This window comes from Nerophis ophidion, linkage group LG21 (assembly GCF_033978795.1).
Source record: "Nerophis ophidion isolate RoL-2023_Sa linkage group LG21, RoL_Noph_v1.0, whole genome shotgun sequence".
NCBI classification, from domain to species: Eukaryota; Metazoa; Chordata; class Actinopteri; order Syngnathiformes; family Syngnathidae; genus Nerophis; species Nerophis ophidion.
The window spans coordinates 47,303,366-47,322,172 of NC_084631.1; the positions used below are offsets into that span (position 1 = coordinate 47,303,366).

At 43.6% G+C, this 18,807-nt stretch overlaps 1 protein-coding gene across 3 annotated transcripts in view; it reads left to right on the forward strand.

The window, feature by feature from the left end:
* The window catches only part of LOC133540237 (collagen alpha-2(IX) chain-like), a 31,566-nt gene extending 14,798 nt beyond the window's left edge, over positions 1–16,768 (forward strand). Inside the window, exons 2-7 of one of the 3 annotated variants that reach the window (XR_009803590.1) lie at positions 8,255–8,290; positions 8,373–8,412; positions 9,060–9,205; positions 9,274–9,328; positions 10,643–10,814; positions 15,368–16,768. Coding sequence is in view for 1 of the 3 variants with exons in the window: in XM_061882828.1 (XP_061738812.1) it covers positions 8,255–8,290; positions 8,369–8,396; positions 8,964–8,989 (90 nt within the window). In the remaining 2 variants the exon portion in view is untranslated. Of the gene's footprint in view, positions 1–8,254; positions 8,291–8,368; positions 8,413–8,963; positions 8,997–9,059; positions 9,206–9,273; positions 9,329–10,642; positions 10,815–15,367 lie in introns of those variants that run through there. The other 2 variants (XR_009803589.1, XM_061882828.1) reach the window with 2 other exon arrangements.
* Positions 16,769–18,807: the final 2,039 nt, after the last annotated feature.

Here is an 18,807-nt window from a genome sequence, read left to right on the forward strand (position 1 = left end):
TTTAGTGTGGACTTCACGACTGGACAGCAGGAATTATAAAGTTCTATCCATTTAAACAGAAATGCCCTGTATGAATCATTACAATTTTCAGCATACACCCCTTCCCAGAAACATTTTGAAAGCTCATTCTTAAATGCTTGTATTCTTTCAGGTGTCCTTAATCTTGTTAATTTGAACAATGTTTTTTGTGCTATATTATTTACAATCATACTTTGAATATTCACAAACACTGGAAAATGATCTGTGATGTCACTAAGGAGTATTCCACCTGTAGTTATGTCATGGATATTTGTAAAAATATTGTCAATGAGGGTAGCAGATTCTCGCGTTATTCTGCTTGGTTTATCAATTATTGGTTGCAAACCATAAGTAAACATTTCATTTATAAAGTCATTAGTTGGTTTATGGGTTTTCCATTTTAATAAATCAAAATTGAAATCTCCACACACAAAGACACATTTCTTGTTAGCTAGTTTTCCAAGTACTTTTAGTAGGCTGTCATGGAAAAGCTCTACATGTGACCCAGGTGTCCTATAAATACAACTCAAATATGCACTACGTTCGTTGTTTATTTGTATTTTTATAGTCATACTCTCCATAACATCATCTATAACTAGACTGTCGATAATTTCACAGTAATATTTTTTTTGTACATAGAACGCAACGCCACCTCCTTTTTAATTTTTTCTATTTATATTATAAAAATCATAACCTTCTAATATAAACATATCATTAATTTCATCTGTCAACCATGTCTCTGAGATGCAATTGCTTGGAATGTTGATTTTAAAGATTCCAAACACTCTTGTATCTTCTCAAAATTAGCACTGAGACTTCTACTATTAAAATGAATAAGCAAAAAACCCTTTAAATCCACATTTTTAAAACTATCCTCTGAGTAATATGAAACATTTATGTTATGTAATCCACTTAGATTAATTTCTGGATCAATGTCATTACAAAATTCTCCTACTTTATCATCATTCATTTCTAAATAACTTAAATTTAGTTCCTTACAGCTTATCCTGTCTTGAATATCTTCTTGCCCAGCTATACTGCTTTCTTCCTCGTCAGAAATATAAAAGTCAAACTCATTATTAGTCATCCTCCAAAGAAGTTTAACCAAAATATCAATAATGTACTAAAATGTACGATATAACTTAAAAAAACACACATTATCCATAATCCTAATGTCCATATACCATGTGTACCATACATTTTCATTGTCCACATACCATTTGTTGTCCTGATTCAACAAGTTATTTAAATTGTTCCAAGTCTTTCACGTTTTTAATCCATATTGGCTTCATTTGATCCGATCCATTTGGCTTTATGTAGACTTTGCCATGTCTCGTCCATGTAGATTGAATCTTATTTTCTTTCCTGAGAATGCGGCCACTTCTTGGAATTTCACCATTTTTCTTTGTCAGGTGCTCATTCAGATAAATTCCAGTGCCCTTTAGCTTTTTGGACTGTCTCAGCAGCTCCATTTTGTGTTTCTGGTTAACCATCTGCATCACTATTATTGGTCTTGCTTTAACATTCTTGTTTGGAAATGAATAGCATGTTGATATGTTTTGTTTCTCAACGATGATGTTTTTACCTCTGAAAAAGTCCAGGAGTTTTTGCTCAAGAGTTTCAAGTTCCTCCGTAGGAGCATCTTCACCTTGGTTCAGCCCAGCTGTAACTCGAGCATAACTGCGGTGTTTCAGCTCTAGTCCTGTGACCACAATGTCATTGACAAGTGATTGTTGCTCCAAATCCTCACATCTCTGCTCCAAAAGTTCAATCCTTTTGTCTCTCTGGATCACATTCTCCTTCAGCTCCTTCACTTCCTCTATGAGGCCCATGATGTTTCCTTGTTGCTTTAGAACCTTAGCAATCTCTTCACCCATGAAGTTTAGAGATTTCTTTATCTCTTCAAGTTCCTCTGACAACTTTTTAATTGTTATTGTCATCTTTTCAAGTAATTTTACACAGGTATTTAAGGTACCGTATTTTCCGCGCTATAAGCCGCCCCGTGTTATAAGCCGCACCTTCAATGAATGGCATATTTAAAAACTTTGTAAACCTATAAGCCGCACCGGGTCATAAGCCGCGCCCATGCTGCGCTAAAGGGAATGTCAAAAAAACAGTCAGATAGGTCAGTCAAACTTTAATAATACAAACCAGTGTGCGAATGTGCAATCACAACAATAGTAACACTCAAAATATTGCAGAGCAATAGCAACATCAATAACTCAACTTTGGTCGAACGTTAATGTCACAGCACACAAAATAAACATTTAAAGCTCACCTTCAGAAGTTATTCCTCATCCATAAATTCCTCGAATTTTTCTTCTTCGGTGTCTGAATTAAAAAATTGGGCGAATACGGCATCCAAAATGGCGGGCTCCGTCTCGTCGAAGTCATCAGAGTCAGTGTCGCTGTTGCTGTCCGGCAGTTCCATGAATCCTGCCTTCCTGGCCGGATCTTTTTTCAGCTATCTTGTTTTTACAATATGCGCGGAAAGTAGCCAGCTTTTTTTGAAAGTCTTTTGGCAGTTGCTGTGAAATAGTAGTCCGTGTGCGGACGGAGAGATTGCGTCTTTTCATGAACCGGAAACACCAAGAAGCTCCACCTTTAAAATCATCCAAGTGAAGTTCGCTTGCTGGCGCTGTTGCCTTCATTGGAATAGTGATGTTACTGACACTTCTGCTTGCTGCTCTCTGCTCAACAACCCACTGTTAGAGTTTGTCCTCCAACTCTTGCCATCTTGCTTTGTTCCCTCAAACTCTGTGTTGTCTTCTTTACTTGGCGCAGGTCATCTTGTTGCTTCCTCCACCTAAGCACCATTGATTCATTTATGTTCAATTCTCTCGCTGCTGCTCTATTTCCGTGTTCTTCTGCGTGACTTATTTCCTTGAGTTTGAATTCTGCGTTGTACGCGTGTCTTTTAGTAGGAGCCATTTTGTGGTCGTCTTTACAGAAACACACAAATGAAATGAATCGGATTAGCCGCGCGCTTCTTCTTCTACGGGGGCGGGTGCTTACCTTGGCGGTTGCGTACCGTAGAAGAAGAAGCGCTTCCTCTTTCCAGGTGGGCGGGTGCTTACCTTGGCGGTTGCGTACCGTAGAAGAAGAAGCGCTTCCTCTTTCCAGGTAGGCGGGTGCTTACCTTGGCGGTTGCTTACCGTAGAAGAAGAAGCGCTTCCTCTTTCCAGGTAGGCGGGTGCTTACCTTGGCGGTTGCTTACCGTAGAAGAAGAAGGGCTTCCTCTTCTACGGGGAAAAAAGATGGCGGCTGTTTACCGTAGTTGCGAAACCTAAACTCTATGAAAATAAATATTTATATTAATACATATATAAGGCGCACCGGGTTATAAGCCGCACTGTCATCTTTTGAGAAAATGTTTGGTTTTTAGATGCGGCTTATAGCGCGGAAAATACGGTAACTTGATGAGCTGCACTGAAGTTTTCAGAAGGCCTGTTTGGGCCTTGATTTGATACTCCTAAAATACCTTTTTCAGAGTCCAATGTTGTTGCAATATCCCCAAAGTAGTGAAGTAAAGTATTCCTTCACCATCAGCAATGGAGCATTTCAAGATATTTGTCTCAGATTCCAGATATATTTGATGAATTGTAGAGAGACTCTGAGCAGGGAGAAGCATTGGCAGCCATCTTGTCACCTTCATCTTCATAATCAGCAACTTGTCCCGCATGCTCCTGCAGCGGAGTTCCAACAAGTCCGCCTTTAATTTCTCGCTCTCTGTTGTCAGTCTAGTAGTTTGGAGTTCCTGGCTTGTTAACTCAACTTTTAGTGTCGTCTTTTCCTTTTTTATCTCCACCATTTCAGCGTGATTGTACTTGACTGATTTTTTTCAGCTCTGGAACGTCAGTTATTAGTTCAATCAAAATGTCCAGTTTTTCAAGTTTTTCAACCATAGCTCGCAACATTTTTCGATCGTCCGGAGTAAACATTGCATTTTCGTCCAAATCCCTAGAGGACAATTGATCACGGACGTGTTTAGATTCCTTTGATCCGCGTTGTGGCATAGTTGCAGGGGAACAATGGGCCACTCGGCGTTCGAGGCACCTTATTTTCAGCCAAATCACCCTCGTGAGTAGAATATATCTCACCAATTGCAGAGAGGCGGATATATATAGTGTAAATGACTTCAAATCTTGTGTCACTGGCGCGTTTATGCCATTTATCACATTACATACTGGGACTTGTGTAGAGACTGTCTCAGCTCACGGTGGCCTAACCTGCTGTCCTTTAAACTTGCTGTATTATATAAGTATTTCTGTCCTTATACTGTAGTGCATCAATACATACACTCTCTTCGAAATATAGTATGTGTTTCTAGCCTTGTACTGTAGTACACCAATACTACCAAAGATAGCATATACGTGTGTAGTTACACTTTTTTTTCTAAAGTGTTTGCGTCCTTGTTGTACATCAATATTACATCCCCCTTAAGATAGTATTTTATATAAGTATTTCAGTACATCAATACATAGACTTTCACCTATATAAGTACTTCAGTACATAAATACTTACACTTATTTCCAAAGATAGTGTATTGTAAAAGTATGTCAGTAAATCAATACTTACTTTCTTCTAAAGATACAATGTCCAAGTATTTATGTCGTTGTACTATAGAACATCAATACATAAACTTTATTCTAAAGATTATATAAGTATTTCTGTCCATGCATTGTAGTACATCATTACTTAAACTGTCTTTGAAGTATTTCAGTACACGAATACTTATACAATATTCTATCTTTAGAAGAACGTGTAAGTGTTTCAGTACATCAATACTTAGTTTCTTCTAAGGGTACTATACATACAGTGCCCTCCAAAAGTATTGGAACAGTGAGTCCAATTTGTTTATTTTTGTTGTAGACTGAAAACATTTGGGTTTGACAGTAAAAGATGAGTATGGGACAATAGATCAACATGTTAGTTTTTATTTCCAGGTATTTGCATCTGGATCTGATACACAACTTAGAAGATAGCACCTTTTGGTTCAACCTACCCATTTTTCATGAGAGCAAAAGTATCGGAACATGTGACTGACAGATGTGTGTTGTTGCCCAGGTGTTTCCCAATTACATTGATTATTCAAACACTAAATAGCACTAAATGTCTGAGCTCAGTTTCAGATTGAGTAGGATAGGTTTTACCTGTGCAGACTGCATTTAGAGTTGGCGCCAACATGAAAATGAGAGTCTATGGGTCTATGGGTGAAAACAAAGCAATTGTGAATCTGAGAGAAGATGGACATTCAATCAGAGCCATTGCACAAGCATTGGCCATAGTGAGTACAACCGTTTGGAATGTTCTGAAGAAGAAAGAAACCACTGGTGTACTAGGCTACAGACGTGGAACAGGACCAAGGAAAACATCAGCAGTTGATGAAAGAAACATTGTAAGAGCTATAAAGAACAACTGTTAGTGACATCAGCAACAACCTCCTGAGGGCAGGAGTGAAGGTATCACAATCTACTGTTTGCAGAAGACTTCATGAACAGAAGTACAGAGATTACACCAGAAGATGCAAACCACTCGATAGCAAGAATAATTGGAAGGCCAGGCTACATTTTGGCCAAAAGGTGCAGGGATGAGCCTAAAAAATTCTGGGAAAATGTTTTATGGACTGATGAGACAAAGATTATCTTCTTCCAAAGTGATGGAAAGGCGAAAGTTTGGAGAAAGAAAGGATCTGCTCATGATCCCAAACATACAAGCTCATATGTGAAACACGGCAGAGCTAATGTCATGGCTTGGGCTTGCAAGGCTTCTTCTGGGACGTCATCTTCATTGATGATGTAACCCATGATGGCAGCAGCAAAATGAACTCAGAAGTCTACAGAAACATTTAGTCTTCTAATTTAAAGAAAGATGCAACTAAACTGATTGGGAGATCCTTCATCATGCAGCAAGATAACGACCCAAAACACACTGCCAAAACAACAAAGGAGTTGATCAGGGGCAAGAAGTGGAAGGTTTTAGACTGGCTAAGTCAGTCTCCAGACTTAAACCCAATAGAGCATGTATTTTACCTGCTGAAGAGGAGACTGACATGCAGTCTTTGGAACAAGGGTGTTTCTATCCTTGGACTGTAGTACATCAATACTTACACTTATTCTAAAGATAGTAAATGATCCAAGTCTTTCTCTCCTTGTATTTGTAGCACACCATTACTTAAACTGACTTCTATTGATAGCATATACAGTTGTGATCAAAATTATTCAACCCCCACACAATTTAGGTGTTTTAGCAAGTTGGACATTTATTCCTTATTTTGTTTATAGTCATATCAAATAAAGATGTATCAAATAGACAAATGCAACTTAAATTGTAACACTGTATTTTACAAAATACCAAAAAAGGACATTTTTATTAATATCTCATTGACAAAATGATTCAACCCCCTGGTTACATGCATCTTTAGTACTTAGTAGAACAGCCTTTGGCAGTAATGACATCCTTCAAACGTGATACATAACCGGACACAAGCTTCTTGCAAGCATCTACAGGTATTTTAGCCCATTCCTCTTGGGCAAAGGCCTCCAGTTCATTCATATTCTTGGGCTTGCGTGCTGCAACTGCCTTCTTCAAGTCCCACCACAGCTTTTCTAGAGGATTTAGGTCTGGTGACTGTGAAGGCCACTCCAGAGTCTTCCAGCCCTTCTTCTGCAACCACTCTGATGTTGATTTGGAGGTTGCTTGGGATCCTTGTCCTGTTGGAAGGTCCAACGTCTCCCAAGCCTCAGCTTCCTCACTGACTTCATGACATTTGCAACTAATATATCCTGCTAGGAAATAGAATTCATAATGCCTTGAACGCGCTGGAGATTCCCGGTACCTGAGGCAGAGAAACACCCCCAGAGCATGATTGACCCCCCACCATGCTTAACAGTAGGCAAGGTGTTCTTCTCTTTGTAAGCTTCATTTTTTCTCCTCCAGACATAACCTTGATTCATAGGCCCAAAGAGTTCCAGTTTTGTCTCATCACTCCATAGAACAGTTTCCCAAAAACTTTGGGGTTCGTCCAGATGATTTTTGGCATACTGGAGTCTATTTTTCTTGTGCCTGGTAGTCAGAAGTGGTGTGCACCTGGGAGTTCTGGCATGGAGGCCTTCATCTCGTAGTGCGCACCTTATTGTCTGGGACGAAACCTGCGTTCCCCCCTCTGCAATGTCCTGTTGTAGTTCCTCAGCTGTTACCCGGGGGTTTTTCACCACTGTACGCTCCAAATACCGGACAGCAGTTGCACACAGCATCCTCTTTCTACCACGCCCAGGTAGTGTTTCCACTGTGTCTTTAGCTTTAAACTTGCAAATTATGCTCCCAACTGTGTCTCTTGGAATGTGTAATGTCTTTGCTATTTTCTTATATCCATATCCTTTCTTATGAAGAGAAATGACCTCCTTTCTTGACTTCTTTGACTACTCCCTGGACTTCACCATGTTGCAAATACACCATTGACCCACTACAAGAAGCTGAGCGTCACAGTCTTTTTCAATCAGTTTAATTTTGCTCTTTATGCTTCTAATCACATCTACAGGTGTTTTCAACACCTGATTGAAAATATCTTATTCAAATTATGTTCTTAAGAGTTAAGATCTTCAAGGGGTTGAATAATTTTGTCACTGAAATATTAAGAGAAATGACACTGTTTGGTATGTTACAACATATAATGTTGTAATTCAATTTGCATTTGTCGACTTAATGCATCTTTATTTGATATGACTATAAATAAAATACGGAATAAATGTCCAACTTGCTAAAACACCAAAATTGTGTGGGCGTTGAATAATTTTGATCACAACTGTAAGTGTTTCTATCCTTGTTATGTACTTTCTCCTAAAGGTAGTATACTATACAAGTATTTCAGTACATCAATACATACATTTTCTTCTAAAGATAATATATTATACAAGTGATTCTGTCCTTGTACTGTAGTACACTTTATTCTAAATATAACAGTAAACTAAGTATTTCTGTCCCTGTACATCAATACATAGTTTTTTTTGTAAAGATAGTATATAAGTGTTTCTGTCCATCAATACTCACTATTTCCCCTAAAGTTCAAAATTATATAAGTGTTTCTATCCTTGTACTGTAGTACATCAATACTTACACTTTCTTCTAAAGGTAGTGTTTTATAGAAGGTAGTGGAATTAGTTATCAATTACAAGATGTATTTACAGGATATTTTTAACTCCATGTTATACATGTATGTTTGTCTCCTCATTCAAAGGGCTTCCAAAGAAGAGGTGGACCCAAAGGAGACATTGTGAGTATCACTTTTGTTTGTGAATGATTGGAGCCTTCAATATGAAACACTAACAAATATTCTGTTTTCTGCTTGAAGGTAGACTCCGACGTGGAGGGACTAGCTGGTGAGAAAGGGGAAAAGTAAGACCAGTCATTTTGAACTTTCTGAAGTTGACCTGTTGATATTTAAATATTGAAAGCAAAGACAAATAATATACTATTTGACTGAGACCCATTTTGGGTCCCTAAGACTTTTAACAATCAAGGAAAGACCTTAAGGTTTTAAAAACCAAAATGGCCCCTACATTCGTTAACTTTTAAGTGTGCGGCCCTTTGTGGTAAAGTTTTGGACATCCCTTGTTTCGTTTTAATGAATAGCTGAGCAGAAAGGAATCTTGTATAGATTATACATTAACAGTACTTTAAAACATTTTTTTTTAATTAAAGTGAGTCATTGTGTTTCAGTATTTTTGCCCTGCCACTTGTAGGAACCCTCATTCTGCATGTTTTTGTACAAACTATTGTTGGACAATCTTTCAACGCTGCATTCAAACATTTTCGTAGTTGAACCTTACATGTAGAAACACAAATGTTTCTGGGTGCTGTGCTTACTGAACGGAGGAAAACAAATCTAAAGGACATGAACTTACAATTTTTAAAATCAGTATCTCATGATTGTTTGGGTGTGACAGGGTATGTCTGGAGAATCTGGCACTAAAGGACAGGTGAGTTGTGTATGATCATGTGTTAAGTAAATATACACTTCATGCACTTGTATGTGTTTGCAGCACAGAGTGAGGAGACCTTGGACATAATGGTCCAACATGGAGACTCTGGGAAGCCAGGTGATGTAGGACCCCCTGGACTGCCTGGTCCTCGGGGGTTGAAAGGCATGAGCGGTGTGCATGGCAGGCCGGGTATTGAGGGTCCACCGGTGAGTCCACTCACTGTTTGGGAAATGTAATGGTTGTCACTTTTACACAATGTTGTTCTTCTCTTCAGGGACAAGATATATCTGACCAGCATATTATTGATGTGGTATAAAGAATGTTGCAAGGTGAGCTTTACCACTCTAATTTCCCTCCCAAAAAATAATCAATTGCTTGTTATTGTAAACAAAAACTCTATTACATATGTAAAGTTTCAGTTCAATATGTCAAAATTGAAAATGACAGTTAGCCAAAATCAAATCAAAACCGAAAATGTTGGAAGATGTGTGGAGATGTGGTGGAGAGGTTAGGGTTAGTGTTTTATAGTAAGGAATAAGTTATTGTGTATAACAGGGGTCACCAACGCGGACACCCTAACCCTAACCCTAACACGTAAGGACCAGATGAGTAGCCCGCTGGCCTGTTCTAAAAATAGCTCAAATAGCAGCACTTACCAGTGAGCTGCCTCTATTTTTTAAATTATATTTATGTACTATCAGGGTTAGGGTTAACCCCAACTCTCGCTTTGCTCGACATTTTTAATTCTAAGAGAGACAAAACTAAAATTTAATTAGAAAATCCAAGAAAATATTTTAAAGACCCTGTCTTTTTACTTTGCTTCTTATAACTTTCAGAAAGACAATTTAAGAGAAAAAATACATTCTTGAAAATGATTTTAGGATTTTTAAACACATATACCTTTTTACCTTTTAAATTCATTCCTCTTCTTTCCTGAAAATTTAAAATGTTAAGCCCACCAGGCTGCACCAAACTTTTGGTGCTTTGTTCACACAGAAAAGTACAGTGGTGTATGTGCAGCAACTATGAAGGTTGCAAGCCTGTTTGGTTCCACTTATCTTTGTGAATCAGCCTTTTCTGACATGAACTTCATCAAGAAGAAACACAGAACAAGCCTCACTGATGCACATCTGCAAGACTCACTCAGAGTTGCAGTTTCTAGTTACACAGCAGAGTACAACACACTAGTTAACAGAATGCCATGCCAGGCTTCCCACTAACTGACAAAGAAACAGATATCAGATTTGGTGTCCAGTTCAAAGTGTGACATGATGAGAGTTGACTTTTGTATTTTACGTGAGTTATTATTTGTACAAACATGGTGCAAAGTAATTCATGATTTGTTAAAAAATGTTAGTGGCTAGCTAACCTTAACCCTAACCCTAAATCATTAAGATCAGTTTTTCCACATAATATTTATTATTAATAATAACATAGAGCTAAAGGTAAATGTAGCAAATTGGCTATTTTTGGCAATTTATTTAAGTGTGCAACAAACTGGTAGGCTTTCGCATAAATCAGTACTCAAGAAGTAACCCTTGGTTTCAAAAAGGTTGGTGCCCCCTGGTGTATAAGATGTATGTATGGTATATTTTTAATCTCTACATTATACAGTTCCTAAATGAATCTCTTTTTTGTGACAGAGAGGCTGGCAGCAGTAGCAGTGAGCACTAAAAGGGCTGCGCCGTTGAACAACCGGCTATTCTGGTCCTCCGTGATTAATGGTTCCACAAGGACCACATGATTTGCCTGGTTCCCGAAGAATTCCTGGAACGATGGGAGCTGACAGACGGATTGGAAACACATGTCTTAAAGGTAGGGACATGTTTAGTTTCATCTACAGTAATGTGTGTGTATACATATGCTTACATATACATATTTAAACGTGTATACATTTGTACCAATGTGTACATATGTATGCACTTTTTTTTTAGTCAGTATACAAACGTACAACGAATTGGGGTTAGGGTTAGAGGGTTAACCCTAACCCCAACCCTAACCGACTGTCTTTCTATGCCTAAAACCTACCCTCTAACCCTAACCATAACCCCAACCCTAAACGACTTTCTTTCGATGCCTAAATGCTACCCATCTCGCTTTCTCTTTAAATCTAACCCTAAATCCTTACCCCAACCCTAACCCCAATCCTAACCCCAACCCTAACCGACTGTCTTTTCTATGCCTAAAACCTACCCTCTAACCCCAACCCTAACCGACTTTCTTTCTATGCCTGAATCCTACCCGTCTCTCTTTCTCTTTAAATCTAACCCTAAATCCTTACCCTTACCCCAACCCTAACCGACTGTCTTTCTATGTCAAAGACCTACCCTCTAACCCCAACCCCAATCCCAACCACAACCCCAACCCCAACCCTAACCTTACCCTAACCCAACCCTTAACCTAACCCAAATCCTTACCCTTACCCCAACCCTAACCCTAACCGACTGTCTGTCTATGCCTAAAACCTAACCCTTATCCTAACCCAAATCCTTACCCTAACCGACTGTCTTTCTATGCCTAAAACCTACCCCATGACCCCAATCCAAACCCCAACCCTAACCGACTGTCTTTCTTTGCCTAAAACCTACCCCCTGACCCCAATCCTAACCCCAACCCTAACCGACTTTCTTTCTATGCCTAAATCCTACCTTTCTCTCTTTCTCTTTAAATCCAACCCTAAATCCTTACCCCAACCCTAACCCCAATCCTAACCCAACCCTAACCGACTGTCTTTCTATGCCTAAAACCTACCCTCTAACCCCAACCCTAACAGACTTTCTTTCTATAGTTAAGACCTACCCTCTAACCCTAACCCAGACCCCAACCCCAACCCTAACCCCAAACCCCAACTCCTTACCCCAACCCTAACCCCAACCCTAACCCCAATCCTAACCCCAACCCCAACCCTAACCCCAACCCTAACCCCAAACCCCAACTCTAACCCCAACCCTAAACCTAACCCTAACCCCAACCCTAACCCCAAACCCCAACTCCTTACCCTAACCCCAATCCTAACCCTAACCCCAATCCTAACCCTAACCCCAATCCTAACCCTAACCCGAATCCTAACCCCAACCCTAACCCCAACCCTAACCCCAACCCTAACCCCCAACCCTAACCCCAACCCTAACCCCCAACCCCAACCCTAACCCCAACCCTAACCCCAAACCCCAAACCCCAACCCTAACCCCAATCCTAACCCTAACCCCAACCCTAACCCCAACCCTAACCCCAACCCTAACCCCCAACCCTAACCCCAACCCTAACCCCCAACCCTAACCCCAACCCTAACCCCAAACCCCAACCCTAACCCCAATCCTAACCCTAACCCCAACCCGAATCCTAACCCCAACCCTAACCCCCAACCCTAACCCCAACCCTAACCCCAACCCTAACCCCAAACCCCAACCCTAACCCCAATCCTAACCCTAACCCCAACCCTAACCCCAAACCCCAACTCCTTACCCCAACCCTAACCCTAACCGACTGTCTTTCTATGCCTAAGACCTACCCTCTAACCCCAACCCCAAACCCCAACCCAAATCCTTACCCCAACCCCAACCCTTACCCCAACCGACTGTCTTTCTATGCCTAAAACCTACCCTCTAACCCCAACCCTAACCGACTTTCTTTCTATGCCTAAGACCTACCCTCTAACCCTAACCCAACTCCTTACCCCAACCCTAACCCCAACCCTAACCCCAATCCTAACCCCAACCCTAACCCCAACCCTAACCCCAACCCTAACCCCAAACCCCAACTCTAACCCCAACCCTAAACCTAACCCTAACCCCAACCCTAACCCCAAACCCCAACTCCTTACCCTAACCCCAATCCTAACCCCAACCCTAACCCCAACTCCTTACCCCAACCCTAACCCCAACCCTAACCCCAATCCTAACCCTAACCCGAATCCTAACCCTAACCCCAACCCCAACCCTAACCCCCAACCCTAACCCCAACCCTAACCCCAAACCCCAACCCTAACCCCAACCCCAACCCTAACCCCAACCCTAACCCCAAACCCCAACTCCTTACCCCAACCCTAACCCTAACCCTAACCGAGTGTCTTTCTATGCCTAAGACCTACCCTCTAACCCCAACCCCAACCCCAAACCCCAACCCAAATCCTTACCCCAACCCCAACCCTTACCCCAACCGACTGTCTTTCTATGCCTAAAACCTAACCTTAACCCAAATCCTTACCCTTACCCCAACCCTAACCCTAACCGACTGTCTTTCTATGCCTAAAACCTACCCTCTAACCCCAACCCTAACCGACTTTCTTTCTATGCCTAAGACCTACCCTCTAACCCTAACCCTAATCCTTACCCCAACCCTAACCCCAATCCTAACCCCAACCCTAACCGACTGTCTTTCTATGCCTAAAACCTACCCTCTAACCCTAACCGACTTTCTTTCTATGCCTGAATCCTACCCGTCTCTCTTTCTCTTTAAATCTAACCCTAACCCTAACCTGTCTTTCTATGCCTAAGACCTACCCTCTAACCCCAATCCCAACCCCAACCCTAACCCCAACCCCAACCCTAACCTTAACCCCAACCCAAATCCTTACCCTTACCCCAACCCTAACCCCAACCCAAATCCTTACCCTTACCCTAACCCCAACCCTTACCCTAACCCAAATCCTTACCCCAACCCTAACCCTAACCGACTGTCTTTTCTATCCCTAAGACCTACCCTCTAACCCTAACCCCAACCCTAACCCCAACCCTAACACATACCCTAACACATACCCTAACACCAACCCTAACACCAACCCTAACCCCAACCCTAACCCCAACCGACTGTCTATCTATGCCTAAGACCTACCCTCTAACCCCAATCCCAACCACAACCCTAACCCCAACCCTAACCCAAATCCTTACCCCAACCCTAACCCCAACCCTTACCCTAACCCAAATCCTTACCCCAGCCCTAACCCTAACCGACTGTCTTTTCTATGCCTAAGACCTACCCTCTAACCCCAACCCTAAACCTAACCCCAACCCAAAACCTTACCCTTACCCCAACCCTAAGCCCAACCCTAACCCCAACCCAAATCCTTACCCCAACCCTTACTTTAACCCAAATCCTTACCCCAACCCTAACCCTAACTGACTGTCTTTTCTATGCCTAAGACCTACCCTCTAACCTTAACCCCAACCCTAACCCAAACCCCAACCCTAACCCCAACCCCAACCCTAACCCCAACCCTAACCCCAACCGACTGTCTTTCTATGCCTAAGACCTACCTTCTAACCCAAATCCCAACCCTAACCCCAACCCTAACCCCAACCCTAACCCCTACCCTAACCCCAACCGACTGTCTTTCTATGCCTAAAACCTACCCTCTAACCCCAACCCTAACCGACTTTCTTTCCATGCCTGAATCCTACCCGTCTCTCTTTCTCTTTAAATCTAACCCTAAATCCTTACCCTTACCCCAACTCTAACCAACTGCCTTTCTATGCCTAAGACCTACCCTCTAACCCCAATCCCAACCACAACCCCAACCCTAACCCCAACCCAAATCCTTACCCTAAACCTAACCCTAACCCAAATCCCTACCCCAACCCTAACCCTAACCGACTGTCTTTTCTATGCCTAAGACCTACCCTCTAACCCCAATCCCAACCACAACCCCAACCCTAACCCCAACCCTAACCCCAACCCAAATCCTTACCCTTACCCTAAACCTAACCCCAACCCTAACCCTAACCCTAACCCAAATCCCTACCCCAACCCTAACCCTAACCCTAAACCCTAACCCTAACCCTAACCCCAACCCTAAACCTAACCCTAACCCTAACCCTAACCCTCTAACCCTAACCCTAACCCTAACCATGATACTTACCTGTGTGTTTGTCCACATTGTGATGCACACACCATGTCGAGTAGACACATCACAAATGTAGGATTAGTTTGGAGAGTCATAACATCGACACTGCAGTGTTGAGCGTGAGTTAGGGTTAGGGTTAGGTTTGGGGTTAGGGTTAGGGTTAGGGTTAGGGTTAGGGTTAGGGTTAGGATTATGGTTAGGGTTAGGATTGGGGGAAGGGGAATGCACAGTCCGTCTGCAGCCCGCCCGGGCGACGCCCACACCAACCCCGGAACCCCCCGAAGACCCTGAAAGGTGCGCATGCTGCGTCAGACACCAACAGCCAAATTAGTAGCGGACATGACTGGTCCTGCCATCCAGCGACGCGTTTCGGTCTCTTGACCTCTTCAGGCTGGCTTTGCACTGATTGCAGGATGTAAACATCTTTTTAACTGCGAGTCTGTGCCTACTGGGACACTTCTAATTCCCTAGTAGGTGGGGCACTTCTAATCCCCTAGACTAACGGCAACTCTATTTTTCTCTACAGCAGGATGTGCTCCATTCACCTGCTGGAGAGTACTGAGCCGTTTTGAGCAGGAGGAGAATTTATAGGAGGTCTGCAGTGGGCGGGGCTCACGCTCAACACTGCAGTGTCGATGTTTGACTCTCCAAATTAGATCCTAACATTGTGATGGGTCTACTCGACGTTCATCACAACGTGGACTCGCCAAATTATATCCTAACATTGTGATGGGTCTACTCGACGTTCATCACAACGTGGACAACCACACAGGTAAGTATTGTAGTGTGTTTTGAAAGCATTAAAATGTTTGCTTTGATGTTTCTCCGACTCCTGTTTATTGTTGTGTCCAAAACAAGTTTGTGTGTTAAACTTGTGGCCCCCCAACAACACACACACCACAACAAAGTCCCCAGAAGGCCCACGAATGATGGGACGCCACCCAGACGGACTGGAGGCACAGGCTTGGTTAGGATTATGGTTAGGGTTAGGATTGGGGGAAGGGGAATGCACAGTCCGTCTGCAGCCCGCCCGGGCGACGCCCACACCAACCCCGGAACCCCCCGAAGACCCTGAAAGGTGCGCATGCTGCGTCAGACACCAACAGCCAAATTAGTAGCGGACATGACTGGTCCTGCCATCCAGCGACGCGTTTCGGTCTCTTGACCTCTTCAGGCTGGCTTTGCACTGATTGCAGGATGTAAACATCTTTTTAACTGCGAGTCTGTGCCTACTGGGACACTTCTAATTCCCTAGTAGGTGGGGCACTTCTAATCCCCTAGACTAACGGCAACTCTATTTTTCTCTACAGCAGGATGTGCTCCATTCACCTGCTGGAGAGTACTGAGCCGTTTTGAGCAGGAGGAGAATTTATAGGAGGTCTGCAGTGGGCGGGGCTCACGCTCAACACTGCAGTGTCGATGTTTGACTCTCCAAATTAGATCCTAACATTGTGATGGGTCTACTCGACGTTCATCACAACGTGGACTCGCCAAATTATATCCTAACATTGTGATGGGTCTACTCGACGTTCATCACAACGTGGACAACCACACAGGTAAGTATTGTAGTGTGTTTTGAAAGCATTAAAATGTTTGCTTTGATGTTTCTCCGACTCCTGTTTATTGTTGTGTCCAAAACAAGTTTGTGTGTTAAACTTGTGGCCCCCCAACAACACACACACCACAACAAAGTCCCCAGAAGGCCCACGAATGATGGGACGCCACCCAGACGGACTGGAGGCACAGGCTTGGTTAGGATTATGGTTAGGGTTAGGATTGGGGGAAGGGGAATGCACAGTCCGTCTGCAGCCCGCCCGGGCGACGCCCACACCAACCCCGGAACCCCCCGAAGACCCTGAAAGGTGCGCATGCTGCGTCAGACACCAACAGCCAAATTAGTAGCGGACATGACTGGTCCTGCCATCCAGCGACGCGTTTCGGTCTCTTGACCTCTTCAGGCTGGCTTTGCACTGATTGCAGGATGTAAACATCTTTTTAACTGCGAGTCTGTGCCTACTGGGACACTTGGTTAGGGTTAGGGTTAGGGTTAGGATTATGGTTAGGGTTAGGATTGGGGGAAGGGGAATGCACAGTCCGTCTGCAGCCCGCCCGGGCGACGCCCACACCAACCCCGGAACCCCCCGAAGACCCCGAAAGATGCGCATGCTGCGTCAGACACTCACAGCCAAATTAGTGACGGGCATGACTGGCCCTGCCATCCAGCGACGCGTTTCGGTCTCTTGACCTCTTCAGGCTGGCTTTGCACTGATTGCAGGACGTAATCATCTTTTTCACTGCAAAGTCTATGCCTACTGGGACACTTCTAATTCCCTAGTAGGTGGGGCACTTCTAATCCCCGAGACTTACGGCTTCTCTATTTGTCTCCACAGCAGGATGTGCTCCATTCGACTGCCGGAGAGTACTGAGCCGTTTTGAACAGGAGGAGAATATATAGGAGGTCTGCAGTGGGCGGGGCTCACGCTCAACACTGCAGTGTCGATGTTTTTGACTCTCCAAACTAATCCTACATTTGTGATGTGTCTACTCGACATGGTGTGTGCATCACAATGTGGACAAACACACAGGTAAGTATCATGGTGTTTATTTAAAGCATTAAAATGTTTGCTTTGATCTTTCTCCCATTCCTGTTTAGTGATGTGTCTGAAACAAGTTTCGGTGATCAACTTGTGGGCCCCAAACAACACACACACCACAACAAAGTCCCCAGAAGGCCCACGAATGATGGGACGCCACCCAGACGGACTGGAGGCACAGGCTTGGTTAGGATTATGGTTAGGGTTAGGATTGGGGGAAGGGGAATGCACAGTCCGTCTGCAGCCCGCCCGGGCGACGCCCACACCAACCCCGGAACCCCCCGAAGACCCCGAAAGATGCGCATGCTGCGTCAGACACTCACAGCCAAATTAGTGACGGGCATGACTGGCCCTGCCATCCAGCGACGCGTTTCGGTCTCTTGACCTCTTCAGGCTGGCTTTGCACTGATTGCAGGACGTAATCATCTTTTTCACTGCAAAGTCTATGCCTACTGGGACACTTCTAATTCCCTAGTAGGTGGGGCACTTCTAATCCCCGAGACTTACGGCTTCTCTATTTGTCTCCACAGCAGGATGTGCTCCATTCGACTGCCGGAGAGTACTGAGCCGTTTTGAACAGGAGGAGAATATATAGGAGGTCTGCAGTGGGCGGGGCTCACGCTCAACACTGCAGTGTCGATGTTTTTGACTCTCCAAACTAATCCTACATTTGTGATGTGTCTACTCGACATGGTGTGTGCATCACAATGTGGACAAACACACAGGTAAGTATCATGGTGTTTATTTAAAGCATTAAAATGTTTGCTTTGATCTTTCTCCCATTCCTGTTTAGTGATGTGTCTGAAACAAGTTTCGGTGATCAACTTGTGGGCCCCAAACAACACACACACCACAACAAAGTCCCCAGAAGGCCCACGAATGATGGGACGCCACCCAGACGGACTGGAGGCACAGGCTTGGTTAGGATTATGGTTAGGGTTAGGATTGGGGGAAGGGGAATGCACAGTCCGTCTGCAGCCCGCCCGGGCGACGCCCACACCAACCCCGGAACCCCCCGAAGACCCCGAAAGATGCGCATGCTGCGTCAGACACTCACAGCCAAATTAGTGACGGGCATGACTGGCCCTGCCATCCAGCGACGCGTTTCGGTCTCTTGACCTCTTCAGGCTGGCTTTGCACTGATTGCAGGACGTAATCATCTTTTTCACTGCAAAGTCTATGCCTACTGGGACACTTCTAATTCCCTAGTAGGTGGGGCACTTCTAATCCCCGAGACTTACGGCTTCTCTATTTGTCTCCACAGCAGGATGTGCTCCATTCGACTGCCGGAGAGTACTGAGCCGTTTTGAACAGGAGGAGAATATATAGGAGGTCTGCAGTGGGCGGGGCTCACGCTCAACACTGCAGTGTC